The 16,904-nt window shown below is 36.3% G+C and overlaps 2 protein-coding genes across 3 annotated transcripts; one reads left to right on the forward strand and one right to left on the reverse strand.

Annotated features, from left to right (window-relative positions):
• Positions 1–8,867: 8,867 nt before the first annotated feature.
• LOC141717360 (uncharacterized) lies at positions 8,868–10,680 on the reverse strand. Of its 2 annotated transcripts, none has more exons than XM_074519429.1 (4): positions 10,504–10,680; positions 10,060–10,328; positions 9,881–9,976; positions 8,868–9,571 (listed from the first exon to the last, which is right to left on the reverse strand). In XM_074519429.1, exons 2-4 carry the CDS (start codon positions 10,210–10,212, stop codon positions 9,053–9,055), a joined length of 768 nt encoding a protein of 255 aa, XP_074375530.1. In that variant the 5' UTR covers positions 10,213–10,328; positions 10,504–10,680; the 3' UTR covers positions 8,868–9,052. The 2 variants fall into 2 exon arrangements, with proteins under 2 accessions (XP_074375530.1, XP_074375529.1); XM_074519428.1 differs by having other exon boundaries at positions 8,868–9,604.
• A 2,780-nt stretch (positions 10,681–13,460) lies between these two features.
• On the forward strand, positions 13,461–15,183 carry LOC141717361 (uncharacterized). Its single transcript, XM_074519431.1, has 3 exons — positions 13,461–13,691; positions 14,558–14,619; positions 14,803–15,183. Exons 1-3 carry the CDS (start codon positions 13,604–13,606, stop codon positions 15,007–15,009), a joined length of 357 nt encoding a protein of 118 aa, XP_074375532.1. The 5' UTR covers positions 13,461–13,603; the 3' UTR covers positions 15,010–15,183.
• The last annotated feature ends 1,721 nt before the right edge of the window (positions 15,184–16,904 follow it).

Below are 16,904 nucleotides of genomic sequence, written 5' to 3' on the forward strand. Positions count from 1 at the left end.
ATGCAGGTGTCAGAACTAGAACATGTACTTCAAATGAATGTCTTTACAATTCTTTTCTTTCTCAGACTGAGCCAAAGAAAGTGGAAGAAGCTCTTCAAGATGCTGATTGGGTGCAAGCAATGCAGGAAGAGTTAAATGAATTTGAAAGAAATAAAGTCTGGACCCTAGTGCCAAGACCAAAGAATAGATCTGTTGTTGGTACAAAGTGGGTGTTCAGAAACAAAACTGACAGTGATGGCATAATTACAAGGAATAAGGCAAGGCTGATTGCAAAAGGATATTCTCAACAGGAGGGAATTGATTATGATGAAACATTTGCACCAGTTGCTAGGTTAGAAGCCATAAGGATATTTTTGGCTTATGTTGCTCATAAAAAGTTTACTATCTTTCAAATGGATGTGTAAAGTGCTTTTCTCAATGGAGAATTGGAGGAGGAAGTATATGTTGAACAAACTCCAGGCTTTGTAGATTCCAAATATCCAGATTATGTCTACAGGCTTGATAAATCACTTTATGGACTTAAGCAAGCTCCTAGAGCATGGTATGAGACTTTAGCTCAGTTACTTCTGGAAAGTGGATTCAACAGAGGAACAATAGACAAAACATTGTTCTACCTCAACCACGGAAAAGACTTACTTCTCGTCCAGATTTATGTTGATGATATCATTTTTGGGTCTATAAATGACAGACTTTGCAAGAAGTTTGCCAAACTGATGCAGTCAAGATATCAGATGAGTATGATGGGGGAACTTAGCTATTTTCTGGGCCTTCAAGTCAAGCAGAATGAAGAAGGCACTTTTATTTGTCAAACTAAGTACACCAGAAACTTGCTAAAGAAATTCGGAATGCAAGATTGTTCAAGTGCATCCACTCCCATGGCCACTGCAACAAAACTGGATAAGGATACTGGTAAATCAGTAGATATTACTGATTACAGAGGTATGATTGGCTCTCTACTCTATCTAACTGATAGTAGACCTGATATCATGTATGCTACCTATCTTTGTGCAAGATTTCAAGCAGATCCAAGAGAACCTCACTTAACAGCTGTGAAAAGAATCTTTAAGTATCTTAAAGGAACAGCTGATCTGGGATTGTGGTATCCTAGAGAATCAGATTTTAAACTAATAGGTTACTCAGATGCAGATTTTACAGGTTGCAAAATTAACAGGAAAAGCACAAGTGGAAGCTGCCAATTTCTTGGAGGCATATTGGTTTCTTGGTTCAGCAAGAAATAAAAGTCAATTTCCACATCAACTGCAGAATCAGAGTATATTGTTGCAGGAAGCTGTTGTGCACAGATTCTTTGGATGAAGAATCAATTACTGGATTATGGGTTAACATATTTCAAAATCCCTATTTACTGTGATAATCAAAATGCTATTGCTATGACAGGTAATCCAGTTCAGCACTCTATGACAAAGCACATCAGCATCAGGTACCACTTCATAAGGGAACATATAGATGAAGGTACAGTGGAATTGCACTTTGTTGCAACAGATCAACAACTAGCAGATATCTTCACAAAACCACTGTGTGAAGCCACTTTTACAAGATTGCTAAATGAACTTGGAATGGTTTCAGGTTCTTTTTCTAAATCTGTCTAGTTTTGTTCTGTTTCATTAGACTTTATGATCAGTATTTACAGAATGTAATCTCTTTGTGTATTCTGTGATTAATTAAAATATGTGTTCAAGTACTGATTGTTGTCTGATATATGTTTCTAAACTCTGATAAGTGATATGTCTGTTTAAGTAACTATTCAATCCTATGAGGATAACTGTGCTAGATACTGACCTAGTAGTCTTCAATAAACAAATGATCCCATGTAAGAAGTAATTATTTCTGTGGAAATCTTATGACACAAGCAAATTCTGATAATTGAGCTTAGTTGAGTTTACTTTGTTTATCTTATTACTAAGTCACAAATTAAAATAATGCTACTCATCTGTTAAGTTCTGATACTAGTAAATCTGCTGAATGTACTAAGTGCTGATAAACCTCAATTATCAAAAGAAAAAGCAAAAAGATCAAAAATAAAATAAAATCAGGTACTCCTTTGAGATCTAGAGTAAAAATGTGGAAGGGACGACCCAAGTGCATTGCTGGTATTAAGTAAATATGCATTAGAAAAGCAAAATATTTTCTTGGTGACTTTTCACACTCTATGATTACTGGAGAAATACTCTGATAATAGCATAAATTCTGATAAGCAGTCGTGACTCACTTACACTGAGAAGCCACTGTAAAATAGAATTTAAAAAGATGCATAAAATTAGCACAAAACAGTTGAGGTGGACTCAAGCATGAACTCATTCATCAGTAGGTTTCAGGATAATGACAGCTCTTTAGCAAAATTTTAGTTATGCCTTATTTCTAAGATGTACTGAAGTGAATCAAACTTTACTCCTTGTCTGAAATTTAGCTTAATGCACACACTAATCACTCCATCTGAATGATGAAAATTACTGTGGTGGTCTATGTTGTTTTAGATAAACAGTCATTGTGTCATTTTACACTAACTCTGAGGACAAGTTCTGGTTGCATATTCTGACGATTAAGTTCTGAAGAGTATAACTCAGAACTTGTATGAGGAGATGACTGTTAAGTTCTGATATAAGTCTAAGTTCTGATATTACAGTCTAATTCTTTACTTGACTTATTTGTGGATAAAATTTGATAACAGTCTCGGTTCAAACTAGAATATGTTGAAGTGGAAGATTAATAGTCACTATGGTTAGGGTTAATGATATTCGTACTTGAACAGTCCACTTTTACTTGTTTCTTGTGCGCATTCAACCATGTTTTCTCCTTCCAATGAATGTTATTCTTTTTCCAAGTCTGGGGAGACGAGGTAGAATTGATTCTACCTGTCAGCATTAAATACTTTTACGTCTCCTGGCATTCTCTTGCCTATATAAGCAGCCACTTCACATCAGCATTCCCATCAAATTCTTTCTCACAAACTTACCTTCATACTTTTTCTTTCAAAAACACAATGGTCAGATACAACATGTTTTTGAACTACCAAAACTTTAATATGGAGCTAAGCTGTGCAGACTGCAGCAGGAATGGCACATCACGGCCAATCCTGAGGAGATATGGGACTCTGTCCCACAGGAGGTACTGACCCACCTCCTGTTCTTCTATATGGACTACCATCGCCATCTGGAGCGATTGGAGGAGGAAAGGCTGGAAGCTCTCCGCCAGCAAGAGCGAATCATCCGACTCGCCATTCTGTTTGTCGAGAGTAGGAAGAAGAAATGATTTAATCTCGTCTTCTTCCTGTTTTTCTTCATCATCAGCTTTGTCAGGCTTCTTAGCTAGGACTAAAGTTGTTGATGTTAGGTTTAGCAGCTTAGGGAAATCTTGTATAAATTCTGATATAATCTCAATTTCATGAATGTATTCACTTGATATATTAATGAAATTTGTTTTTGTTTCAAGATTTTGTCTCTAAGATATTTTGTAATGCATTGATAAATCCTGATTGATATTCTGATGACCATATAAATTTTGTTTTAATTTAAGTTCTGACTTTCCTTTATCAGTACTTACTCATATGATTTATCTTGGTCATTTTCACTTGATTTATTTTCAGAATATTAATGTTGCAGTGAAAAATAATTCAATAAGTGGGAACGACTTCACTTTTGAATTAAAACTGTTTCACCTTAATTAATGGAATATCTGGGTGTCCAACGGTAACATTTTTTTCAGAGTATAAGTACGATAGAGAGAGGATTTCTTTAATCTTTTATTTCCTTCATATTTTTTTTTCTCTCTACTTGCTTTTACTCTCACTTTCTCTCTTCTTCACTCGTTGTTTTTTCATACAGAGATTTTATCAAACACCTAACAGGCACTTTTTCATCTCAATTTTTCACATGGCACCTAAGGATTTAATCATTGATGGAGCTAAGTTTGTTCCAAACAACTATGCTGCAATTCTTGATCATGCTGAAGCTCCATCTGAATTACATTTTGTGTAAGATCTTCTTGCACACAGTGAGATTGGGTATGCATTAACCCAGCCTTCAGTCTTTTTGAGCCAACAAGTTCTGACGTTTTGCCGGACTGGGCACTTTGATGATGGTGGTAAACATGGCACTCCCAGTATTGTTTTCGAAGTGGGTGATTCATCTTATGCAGTAACTCCTGGTACAATACGCAGGGCTCTACATCTCCCAGAAGAGTGTACTTTTTCAATTCCAGAGGAATCAGCTCTTCAGAAGTTAATGGCTAATTTGGGATATGAAAAGAGTTTGGCAAAACTTGGGCAGTTGAAACGGGCTCATATCAGAAGAGAATGGAGCTTCTTCTTCGACTGCATCACCAAAGCTTTTGGGAACAAATGTTCGAATTTTGATGCTATCCCAATTCTGAGTCAGCACATCGGGTATGCTATTATCAATCAAACTCATTTTGATTTTGCAACCGGTATAATTGGTTTTATTGGGGATAGGATGACAGAGGATACGAATGTTGTCTATTTTGCTAGATTCTGTCAACTTATTTATACTTTTTGTACTGATGAACCTCAATTAGTCAGTTCCTCAACCCCACCTTTTAAAGTTGAAAAACGCTACTTTAATGACCTGGTAAATGTTGACACTAAGAAATCAGTGGTTAGACCATTACAGATTCCTCAGTCTGTAAAATAGATCCTAGTAAATGCTGATCCCGATACATATAGATCTGTTTACTCTGATGTCCAACCAACAACAAACACCCAAAAACCATCATCCTCAGCACCTACCACTCACTCTACTCAACCTACCCTCAGGACATATCTCAAATCCTATCTCTCCACTTCACAGACTGTTCAACCCTCATCCTCAGCACCTACTGTGAAGCCTTCATCCTCCAAGCCAAAGAGGACAAAGTCTGTTCCTCAAACACCTCAAAAGAGAAGGAGGATTACCTTGAGAGATGAATCTGATACTGAGGAACATGTTCCTTCTACAGGACCTGTTGTAGGTGAAGCTGAGAAAGAGACTTCTCAGAAGGATTCTGGAAATGGGAGATCTAGGCTTCTCAAAAGGCTTAGAAGAATGACAGTTCCTGAAACTCCCAAGGAATCCAAATCAACAAAGAGATACAAGAAACAGAGGGCAAAAAAGCCAGTTTCAGATGATGAAGAGGAAGCAGCTAAGGAAGGGGATCAGGAATCTCTGATCTCACAAGACAAGGAATTTGCTCCAGTCACTTCTTCTCCATCAACTCCATCTCAGGAAGCTGTTTCTGAAAAGGCTAACGCACCATCTGTGTCTCCTGTTGATCCAGGCACAAGTGCTGATATTGATGTTCAAAACTTGGTTGTGCCTGAAGTAACTCTTAGAAGCTCCAACAACAAATAATCCTTCCACAACACCTGTTACTGATTATGTTCAAACTCCAGAGTTATCAACAACACCTTCTCTGCATCAAGATGCTGATGATCAGACTTTAGGTGAGCATCAGGATATGGCTGTTGATCAGAACTTAGAACAAGATCAGCAATTAGAGGATGCTGAAGCCTCCATTGCTACTCACACTGTTATTTTATCAGAGGATACTGATTCTGTAAGTTCTGATGCTGCAAATGCTAGAGATACTGGTGATGCTGCTCCAACTGCAGATGCTGATGCAGCAGGTCCTTCAGGACATGCTCCTCAACAGACTATTCTAAAGTCTGAACTGGTTAAGAATTTTGTTACCAGAGAAGCACCAGTACCTTGAAGTGAAACTCCTGCAGGACATGAGTGGACTAAGGAATGGAACTCAGTTTCATGTGTTCCAACTGAAAAGCATCTTGCTGAGCACTTGACTAAAGCTGATGAAATGTTAAATTCTGATGATTTCAAAACCCAGCTTAGAGTCACTGCATTGAGTACTAAACATCTACAAGGTCTTCACTCAACTACTCATGCAGAGCTACACAAGATTCAGGAAGAATTTAACAAACATGAACAAGTTTGGAAAATTGATAAGAAAAAGTTCTTCCAACCTACCATTGACATGATTGCTTATATTGAGAAGACTCAAGATAATCAACAAGCTCAGATTGATGATATTCTGACAAATCAAGCTTCTCAGCAATCACAACTTAATGAAATCCAATCTTCAGTGGAATTGCTTGTCTCTCTTCTATTACCTGCTGATGCCAAAAAGGGGGAGAAAGTAATTAAGTCCAAATGCAAGACTGACAAGACACTGAAATGTACGGATGATGGAAAAGATGATCGAGGAAGCTCTGGAATGGGTAGAGGTCATAGTCAAGGTAGAAGATTTACATCAAGAAAAGATGAAATCACAAGTCACAGGACAAGTTCTGATACTGGGAAAAGAATAAGTTTTGCTGTTGGTAAAATGATAAGTTCTGATGAACTTTTAGATCTTGATGAGGAAATGTCAAGACATTTATTTCTTCAGGAAAATCCAGGAATGGACTTGGAAAGTTTAATGGAAGAAGAAGCCAGGCTTAAATCAGAGAAAGTCACATCTAAATCTGAAGCTTCTGGTAAAAAGCCACTTCCAAAACTCAAAGGCATTGTGATCAAAGCAAGGACACATACTGAAGCAACATTGGCTAGATCACAACTGCAGATAGATCCAAGATCCAAGGGTAAAGAAAAGGTTGGTGAACCTATCAAGGTTTATGTGCCTCCTGAGGATGAAGAAATTACTGATGAAAAGGATAATCTTGCTCTAACTTCAAGAAAAGTTCTTAAAACAACCTCTGACATGGCTCAAGTTGTTCAGAGTCAAGAAATTGTAAGTTCTGATATTCAGAAGAAGCAAGTAACATCTGACATAGCTCAAGTTAACTTGATATCAGAAGAAGACCAAAGACACTCCTACCAGGATTCACTAAAGCAAAACAGACTCAACCTTTGAAGACTACTGCAAGTGGTTTTGAAGCAAGAGTAGTTACTGGAAAGGAAGCAAGAGATAAAACTGGATTGGGAAGTGCTGATGAAAGAAGAATACATAACACTACAAATGATCCAACTTCCTTGAGTGAACCAGGTATTGGAGCAACTCCTGAGAGATTGAATCAACTGGAATCTGTACAGATGGTTTACCATACCTACTTGAAAGAATACATCTTGTTGTATTTCATGACAGATGGTAGGGTTTATCATATAAGACAAAATGCCATTCCATTGAAGTATTTTGAAGAATTGGAGCATGTACTATTCTTACTTCAAGTGGATGACAGAATAACAGGAACTGCTGCAAACTATTTGAAAGAACAGATTCAGAGACATAAAAGGCTTTATTCTGTTAAGTCTGACAGCACATACGTTCCAAAGTACAGAGATCACAATGGTGATATAGTTGAAATGAAGCCCAACACTGCTAAGATTATAACTACCTTTCTGGGGTACAGGGCTGTTGAATTCAATCTTGAGTCTGATAAAGCTTATTTGATCAGACTCGATCAGGATATAAGAAAAGCAAAGATCAATGATCTCAGAGCTGCAATCTTTCAAATTGGTGAAGATACTGCAGAGCTTAAAGATGCCAAAAGGAGAATGATTGATGAACTCAGATATGCTGAGAAATGTTTGTTGAAGAACTATCTCAGAACAACTCCTGACATCAGAGAGATCAGATGATGAAGCCAAGTCAAAGATCTACAACTGCTTAAATTCTGATATTTGTACAGACTGAAGTTGTTATCAGAAGTTGAATATTGGTAAAGCTTTAAGGACTGTAAGTTGTAGTTTTCTAGTCTAATTCTCATGCATTTGTACTTAATATTTTTGACATCATCAAATATCTGTTAAACTTGTATATTATGCTAATTTACAAGTTGAGAGAGATTGTTAGATATATTTGATAATGTCATGGCTAATATGATTTATGTTTAGATTTCAGATATTACTTAACACGACAAATCAGTACTTAACCATTAATCAGTACTTATACTGGAAGTCAGGACTTAAGGATATCAGTACTTATATTATCAGGAGATAATCATCAGAAGTTAGATATCAGAACTTAAGTGCTGAAGGACGATCAGATAAGGACAGTAGCTGATTAAAGGAAAGAAGATCAAGATAAACATAAGAAGAGATATGCATGAAGAAGGAGTTCCGTGAAGAATGGAATACTTGGAAGAAAAGATATCTGATTGATATATTTTAGGAAGCAGAATTATATTCCATATCAATTAGCGATTATCTTGTAACTGTGTAGTATATAAACACAGCCATAGGGTTTACACTATAAGTGTTATCATATTCGAGAAGATTATTAATTATAACCCTAACAGCTCTCGTGATATTTGTTCATCACTGAGAGGTAACAGTTTCATACTGTAACAGAGTTTATTGTTTCAATAAAGTTTGTTTTCTGTTACTTAAGATTTTAAAGTTCGATTTGATTGTATTATACACTGTATTCACCCCTCTATAGTGTGTGTGACCTAACATATCCTATTGATGTGAACTGAAAATCAAATATTAATTAAAATATAAATATTATTTTTAAAAAAATACACATAGAATTATCAATAAAACTATATCGTTCAATCATTAATATTGTCTTTTTCAAATATTGTTTTATAGAATTACTGTTAATCGATTAAGTAATCAACATGCTAAAATAATATTTTTTAAGGTCCCAACATTATAAAGACATTATATTTTTATCCTTAATAAAATAATAATTTCGTTATAATAACATTTCCCTCCTTACCAATGATATCACTTTAAATAAATTTAAATGTTCTAAAAAATTATGAACATATACATCAACAAATATTATTATTATGAAGTCATATCATTTAAAATTTTAAATGAACAAAATTAAAAATAAAATTCATTTTTTTTTAAAAAAATTATATAATATTAAAAAAAATCTGTGCAATCTATACATAGTGCACCGCTTGTGAGTAAATTACCTTCTTTAAATTGATTTGGGCCAGTCTTTCGGCCTATAGCATTTTCCTTAACAGTATGAGCAAGCCGATGCAAAATTTACTTCCAGGCTAGAAGTTCTAGCTGCAACTACTCCTATAAAATTTACATTCATTGCAGAACTACAAACAACTCCATACGTTTCAAAGAGCTTCAATAAAAAGAGACAGGTCTAGCTCAGCACAATAGTTCTCAAAAAGCTTTCTAGTAACATCTGCTGCAGATGCTGCAAACTTGTCTGCACAGGTAAAATAACCATCCTTTAAACAAGGAGCAGCCTCGTCTATGCTCTCGAGCTCCGTCTGCAGTTTCTTGAGCTCTGCATTGTGGAAAACCTGGAGCTCTTCGAGCTTAATTTTGTACATGGCTTCGAGTGTCTGCGGCTTTGAAGCTAACTCAGAGTTAGTTCTCTCAGCTTGCACAGCTCGAGCTATCCAATTCTTCATTTTGTCCTCTAATATGATCCGTTGTTCATCCCAGCTTGACTTTTGTGCAAGCAAACTCTCCACTTGGTTCAAAGCAACCTGCAAGCGGTTACTGAGATCGATTTTCTCCTTTGTCAACTTGCCTGTCTTGGATTGAAGCTTGACTTGTATATTTTGAGGCTCTTGTTTAAGACATTGGGGTGAACTATTCATAAGCTGTTGTTGAGCATGAGCAACCTGGTAGGACGAAACTTGTGAGCTGCGAGAAGCCTGCAATTCAGCTGTATTTCAGCAGACATTCATCTTGAAATTATGGTTATCAAATTTTTTTAGAAAAAGATGGTTCTGTAGAAACCAAGACTTGTAATCGATTTTTTTATTTTAATGAAGTAGAAATGTCGAAACAGCTTCTTTTCTGATAATAAAGGCCGAATTGTATTTCTTTCTCTTTTTTTGTTAAGTTGAATCCTAAGTTTATCGTAACTTAAAGATGAGAACTGATATACGATAAGATGTATTACATTTGTTAACCTTTCGATGGTGTACCTGTTCTTGCAACTTTGCGACTGCCAGCTTGAGTATATGGTCTTCCACAAGACCTCTCAAGTGCTTTAGAAAGACATCTTTGGAGATTTTTCTTTCCTGTAACAGCACGATTTAAATTGTTAATTGAGTAGCAATAAATAAACGCAGTGGCTGTAGATAGATCAGTGGCGAAATGTTACCTTTAGTCTACTGTAGAGGGTTGTGAGTTGCACGGTTCTGTTTATATCAAGTAGTGGTTTTATAACTGGAAACAACATTGCAAACTGTACTGGTTTTCCATTTTTCAGCACATTACTCACCTGGCTTGTTGCAGCAGCTTGTTGATTATTCATCTTCTGTGACAGAAGGTACTGAGTTACGCTACTTAAATCCGGTGTTCAATACGGTTCTTCACCAACAGCAGCAGTAATCCTTTCGGACTTCTAGAACGTACTTGAGATAAGCTACCCTAAAATCCAGTTATAAGTACCATCAGAAGCCAGGATTGTTTTAATCAACAAATGACAGCCAGTCAATCTTATTCTTAGGCAACATCCTTGTGAACAGATTTATGGCAAAAGCAAAGAAAAAGCAAATTCAATAAAAATCGATCATGTAGTAGTAGCTCAGAAATACAGAATTACCGCTATCAGAATCAGAAGGTCGAGGTTTTTGCAGTAAATGCCTTAACGTTAGGCCTAGTTTGGTTCTGCAATTTCACGAAACAGGAACGAACATCAAATATATCGAACAACAAACATTTTCACACTCACATTTAGTGAATTGGAGACATCAGTGTTCAAGGAGCTTGTTATTTTAAAGATTGCTGTGTGCTCCCTTTCTGTTTTTCTGTTTTGTACTTCAAAGAAATAAATCATGCAGTAGGTACTCAGAAGAAATCGAATGAAATTATATAACATCAAAATAGTGTGTCTTTTGTATGATTCTGTTCTTTTTTCTTTATATATATCCATGTATTTTAGTAATTTGGTGTGATGTTCATTATTTGTTGTACCTTTTTACAGCGAACACTTTTCTTTCTAAACAATTCTAGTATACTCAGATATTAGCTATTAAAATTTTCTTTGTTCAAGCGAAAAATTCATCTAAAGAAAGTTTCGAATTGATGAATAATTGAAAAATTGGAGAGAACTATATGCAAATTTAATACTTTGTTTTTCTTCCTTGAGAGGAGATGAGATTAAGAGTTACTTAGAAGTGCTCATAAAAAATAGTATTGTTTTTGAAAGTTAAGTATAAGGGTAAAAAAGAGTTGGTTGAATATTTATATACATGCCCCCAATTTGTACTTAAAATAAAATAAAGATTATAAACCTAGTAATTTTATTTTAAACATTGATTCCAAATCGGTGACAATAGAATATGAATTAAGTTGACTATGGAAAATGATTATCATGCGATCACTCTGGTAGATCATCTACCCTGATTAAAGATTAATAAGTAAAGATTCCAGAGATGAGTTCTTCAACGGTAAAGCATTTTCGCCATCCCAAACACCTATTAGTACTAAAAGAAAATGATGTTATTGGAGATGATACTGTATGCTATGGTTGTAACAAAGCAGTAATAGGCGTTCCTACATATAGTTGCCTTTGCGATGTTTGTGGTGGTGCGTGGGATTTTTTCACATATTCGTGTATCGATTATGACTTTTATGTGTGTGTGTTTTGTGGTTTTGAACAGAGAGTACTTCATCATGAAGGCCACAAGTATCACACACTCACGTTGATGAAGAAGGAAGCGTTGTTTAGTTGTGATGCATGTTCTGAGGAAGCTAAAGACTCTTCTTATGTTTCCACAAAATCTGTGAATTTTGGTTTCACAAGGCATATGCCTTTTCACCATCTGTTATTCAGTCTCCTACTTATCACCATCACCCTCTCAATCTTATCTACTCTATTCCTTACATTGATGGTTACTTCTACTGAGAATGTGGCATCTGCAGCCTAGAAGTTCAGATACATTACTGGCTCTACTATTGTCAGAAACACATATTTTGTGCATATGAGATGTGCTACATCCACAATATCTATGGTGTGAGTACCATTTAAATGATGTTATTTCTGTTTGCTATATAGATCATATTTGCCATTGGCTAATGGCTTCACTCCTTACCATATCCTAACTGAGATCTGTCTGTTGTCAGACATGAGATCGAAGTTGATACCATTGATCATGAACCTGATTTGGTAATATTTCCACTCTATAGTGAATAATTAATATTTGATCTCATAACAGTCCAGTGTTGCAAGATCCAAGTTAACTTTCGAGGTGAAGTCACAAACATTATAACTAAATCACTGCTGCCTTAAAACAGTATGATAGAAGAGCACTGGAGTCACACGAATCATCCCTTAGAACAATTACAGATTAGGACCGGTTAGAATGATAATGAAGACCGCAATGATGATGGAAGGACTTTGATATGTGATGGCTGCATTCAACCCATAACCTTTTCCCATCCATCTTACTACACCTGTATATTTGCCAACATTGTAGTTTTAGCTACAGCTCGAATTTCTCTTTGGAATGTGAAGGTTGCGGATTTCTTATCTGCATCAATTGTGCCCCTAAACGCACGGACAAGTATAGGATCCAAAATCAGGGACGAATACAACCAGTGCCGGGCCAAAAACAGATGGTGGAGAAAATAATATCACATAAGTCATTTGATAGCATTTCCAAGATTTTTGTGCTTATACATTTAAGTGTTTAGACCACAGATCTTTGCATTGCAGAACTTGAAAAGTAAATAAAGTTCATGATGTGAGAACTTGCAGGTATGATCACGTACATGTGCTATGGCAAATGTTGAAAAAGAAATGAACAAGGAATCAGGGAGCTTAAGATCGTCTGCTGCTTATTATCTGAGAGTAAAAATGACACATTCTGGGGAAGTAGTAATACATATTTTTCTTGATTAGTATCTATAAATATTTGTTTGCCGAGAAGCAATGTAAATCCAGGCAAATATATCGCAGGCACAAAAACAAAATTAAAACAAATCGAATACGACAGTTCATTTGGAATGGAGGGAGTATATTTTTTAGTAACCCTGAGATAAGATAGTAGATGTTTATGTACACTCAGGCCAGGATTACTTATGGTGAACAATGTCCAAAACTTTTTTTTGGACAAGATGTTCAAAACTAAATTAAATGTTACTGACTTCAAGAAAAATATAAGGTCATGATTTAGGGATTAACTTCACAAGAGTCTGCTCTGCTCTGCACTGCTGCAGCACATTTATGAAGCAATGGTCTTGGTTTTTCAACTACTTTGACAGCATTCATTTCTCTCATTACTTCTCCTCGTTTCTTTCCAAATAAGGATAAACAACAGGTAAAGAAAAAACGGTTTTTCTATTATGTGTCCATGACCACAGTTTTAGGCCAGTTTGATTGGTGGAGTTGGTGTGAAATGGGGATCCATCATTATTATAAAAAATGAACCAATCAAATTGGCTTAAAACTGCAAGTTTTTGCGCTTATCATGTGTACATGAGCACATAAGATAGAGGGGGAGGGATGGGCAAGGCTCAAGAGCCCATCTTTAAGAATAGAAAATGTATATTTTGCCCATCCCTCCCCCTCTATCTTCCCCCATTTTCAGGTAAAATTTAAGATAAAAAACATATCTTTCTTTCTATAAATATACATCAGTATTTTGTTAAAATCTGCAGAAAAAGAGAGAGTCCATTTTTGTACTTGTGAAGTTTATATTATGAGGAGCTTTGGGTTCTGTGTTTCGCTGCTTCTGGTTGGGACAGCTTTGGTTTGCCTTATTACAACCATCACTTCCTCTCTCCCTGGTAATTCTTCATCTTATTCTATTAAGACATGCATATCTACTTCAAGAACCAAGCAGCATAATTTAGAATAAGAAAAACAAGATCCAAGCAGTATAGTATTGCTGTTTTTAGAAGTTTATGCCTTATTGCTTGCTTGTCAATTTCGGGTTCTGGATCGTGTTTGCTTGCAGTATAGTTTCTGCAATACTCGGGTCTAATACTTCTATTAACATGTAACAGGGGATAGTAAAGGGAATTTTTTGTATCTTATAGCAGTAGTACATGTTTGTCACACACGCACAAGTACTATTCGCAGTTTTAAGTTATAAGGTTTCAGTCATTAAGCATATAGATCAGATAGATAGTTTATTTCAAGAAAAGATAATTTAAGTTCATCAAATGATATAATGTGTTTTAGTTTGATGCTATTAGACTTTGTCTGTTTTGCATCAAACGAAGTTACTCCTTAAACTGTGTCAAATTTAGAGGTAACAAGTTTTGTAGTTATACTTCATATCGATTAGGTCACAAGTTTGAACCTTGAAAACAGCTTGAAAAAATGGACAATGATGCGTACATCTGGGACATTACTAACAATGCTAATGAGGGAGTCTTGTGCAATGGGTGGCCTGCTGCGACCTTTTCTAGTTTACTTGTAGGTAGCACCTCAAGTCATCGGTGTCTGATTGTGTTTTGTGACTCTACAAGATAATGGTTATCGTATCAGTAATCACTTATTATCGTGTTTTTATTCTACGATCATAAAATGTCTAAGCGCTGGTTACTTTAGTTAGACTATTAAATTAGGTAATATGTGTACAATCTAAAAATTCTAGCGTGATTAGTACTGATAATTCATATTTACTCTTCTCACAAATTGATCGCAGATACTGATTTCAACATACATAAGAAAGACACGACTCTGACTGCAACAAGCAGAAAGATGAAGGTACGTCCATTGTATGCGTTTACTGGTATTCTTATAAGTTACATTTCCGCGAGTGCAAAATTTTAGAAATCTCTGTTTGTTTCCCTCCCTTGATCCCCTCACTGAAACAGATGTCATGGCCTTATTAATAGTATTTAGTTTGTTTACTAAATTACCTTTCTCATTTGTTCCAATCATCTTCAGAATATTGGTTATACGAGTAAGACGAGTGATAATCATCATTATAATCTTGAAGATTATGGTCATAATGATCCAGTTCCAGCTTCAAAAGCTTACATACGACATGGAACTATTCAGCACGGCTCTCCCCTAATGCCTTATATCCCCAAGCCTTCTTCGCCATCTGCACCACCTGCACCAGGTCGCGCAAAGCGTGATGGATTACCATGATCCAAGGCAGTACATTGCATGCAATCACAGTGCGCTGGTGACCGTAATAACTTATTTTACTCTGTCAAAGTAATTTTAGACTTGTTGTAATTCCATCTTCACACAGTTATCTCATGTGCATTCGGCTGAATAATTATATATTTATGTGATGTTTAATGTTGGATTAATTATTTACTCTAAACATAGGATAGTTTATTTATTTGTTTTTGTTGAATAAGTCTGTAAGTTGTTACAGAGACGTGGGCATGTTTTAAGAATAGGTCGTGGGTAGTTGAAGTAAAATAGGAGAGTTGGTTCCTGGTTTGCAGATCGACCTAGTTTAAATTTCTGCATTCTTTCTGAAAGCACATGAACTTCAATTTAGAACGTTTGTTTTCCATTCAATAACAAGTTGAGTTGTTTAGTATATTTTGTATCTCTGTTTAAACCTTATATCTGGTATCAGAGCCTTCAAACACATAAAACCTGAAAACTGTTTCAAAACACTTCTTTTCGAGATGGACACAAAGAGTAAGGAAAGCTCTTTTGGCTTAAGTTATCCAATGCTTACGAAAACTAACTACACAGCATGGGCTGAGCTCTGAAAATGCAAGTCTTTATGCAAGCCCATGGTATGTGGGATGCTATAGAACCAAAGAATCCCAAGGCTGTAATTGAAGACAAGGTGGATAAACGGGCATTGGCTATTATTTATCAAGGCGTTCCTGAGGATTTGTTGTTGTCTATTGCAGATAAGAAGACCTCCAAAGAAGCATGGGAGGCAATTAAAACGGTTCATTTGGGTGCAGACAAGGTGAAGAAGGCAAAAATCCAGACGCTTAAATCTGAATTTGAGGCACTAACCATGAAAGACAGTGAACAACTTGATGAGTTTTGTATGAGATTGAATGGCCTGGTAACGAATATCAGGGCCTTGGGAGAGCAAATTGAAGAAGCTTATGTGGTAAAGAAAATCCTTCGAGCTGTACCTACAAAGTTCCTACAGATCGTGTCAGCCATTGAACAATTTGGTGATCTAGAGACAATTTATGTGGAGGAAACGGTTGGATCCCTGAAGGCTCACGAGGAAATAATGCGTGGGCAAAAGGAGAGTGGTGAACATCAACTTCTTTTAACAGAAGAAGAGTGGGCGAATAGGGAAAGTAAAGATGGGCATCTGCTTCTCACACGGGAGGAGTGGTTAAGAAGAGCAGGCAAAGGTGGTTCAGGCAGTAACACTGAAGCAAGGGGTAGAGGTTACAGGGACAGAAGTAAAATACGGTGTTACAACTGCGGTGTTTTTGGACATTACCAGTCTGAGTGTCGAAAAGCACGCAGAGAGAAGGAGTCAACAAATGAAGTTAATCTGTCACGAGTTGAAGCTGATGAACCCACGCTCTTATTGGCTGAGTGTGATGATGATAGGAGAAAGATGATTTTGCTGAACGAAACGGGACTGTCTCCAAAACTCAGCACGGTTGGAAATGACAGACTGAATGAAACCAGCATATGGTACCTTGACAACGGGGCCAGTAACCACATGACTGGCCTGCGTAATATGTTCGAAACGCTTGATGAAACAGTGGCCGGAGAGGTCAAGTTCGGTGATGGATCCAAAGTTAAGATATATGGAAAGGGGTCGGTAATATTTACAATAGAGGATGGCAAGAAGTGCATGCTCAGAGAGGTATACTTTATTCCGAACTTATGCAATAATATAATCAGCTTAGGTTAGCTATCAGAAAGTGGTAGTAAAGTACTTATTAAAGGTGAATTCTTGTGGATTTATGATGAGAATGATAAGCTGATCATGAAAGTAAAGAAATCTTCAAACATATTGTATAAGTTGGTTGTTAAAGATAACAGAGATGCATGTTTACTGGCAAAAACAGATGAGACTACCTGGCTGTGGCACT

This window comes from Apium graveolens, chromosome 4 (assembly GCF_009905375.1).
Source record: "Apium graveolens cultivar Ventura chromosome 4, ASM990537v1, whole genome shotgun sequence".
Classification (NCBI taxonomy): domain Eukaryota; kingdom Viridiplantae; phylum Streptophyta; class Magnoliopsida; order Apiales; family Apiaceae; genus Apium; species Apium graveolens.

Bases quoted from the DNA above. Each gene is read 5' to 3' on its own strand.
- LOC141717361 (XM_074519431.1), top strand. From the start codon at position 13,604: ATGAGGAGCTTTGGGTTCTGTGTTTCGCTGCTTCTGGTTGGGACAGCT. The intron at 13,692-14,557 runs GTAATTCTTCAT...AATTGATCGCAG, and splicing joins CATCACTTCCTCTCTCCCTG to ATACTGATTTCAACATACAT. The intron at 14,620-14,802 runs GTACGTCCATTG...AATCATCTTCAG, and splicing joins CAACAAGCAGAAAGATGAAG to AATATTGGTTATACGAGTAA.
- LOC141717360 (XM_074519428.1), bottom strand. From the start codon at position 10,212: ATGAATAATCAACAAGCTGCTGCAACAAGCCAGGTGAGTAATGTGCTG. The intron at 9,977-10,059 runs GTAACATTTCGC...GTGCTGTTACAG, and splicing joins CCCTCTACAGTAGACTAAAG to GAAAGAAAAATCTCCAAAGA. The intron at 9,605-9,880 runs GTACACCATCGA...GCTGAATTGCAG, and splicing joins TCGCAAAGTTGCAAGAACAG to GCTTCTCGCAGCTCACAAGT.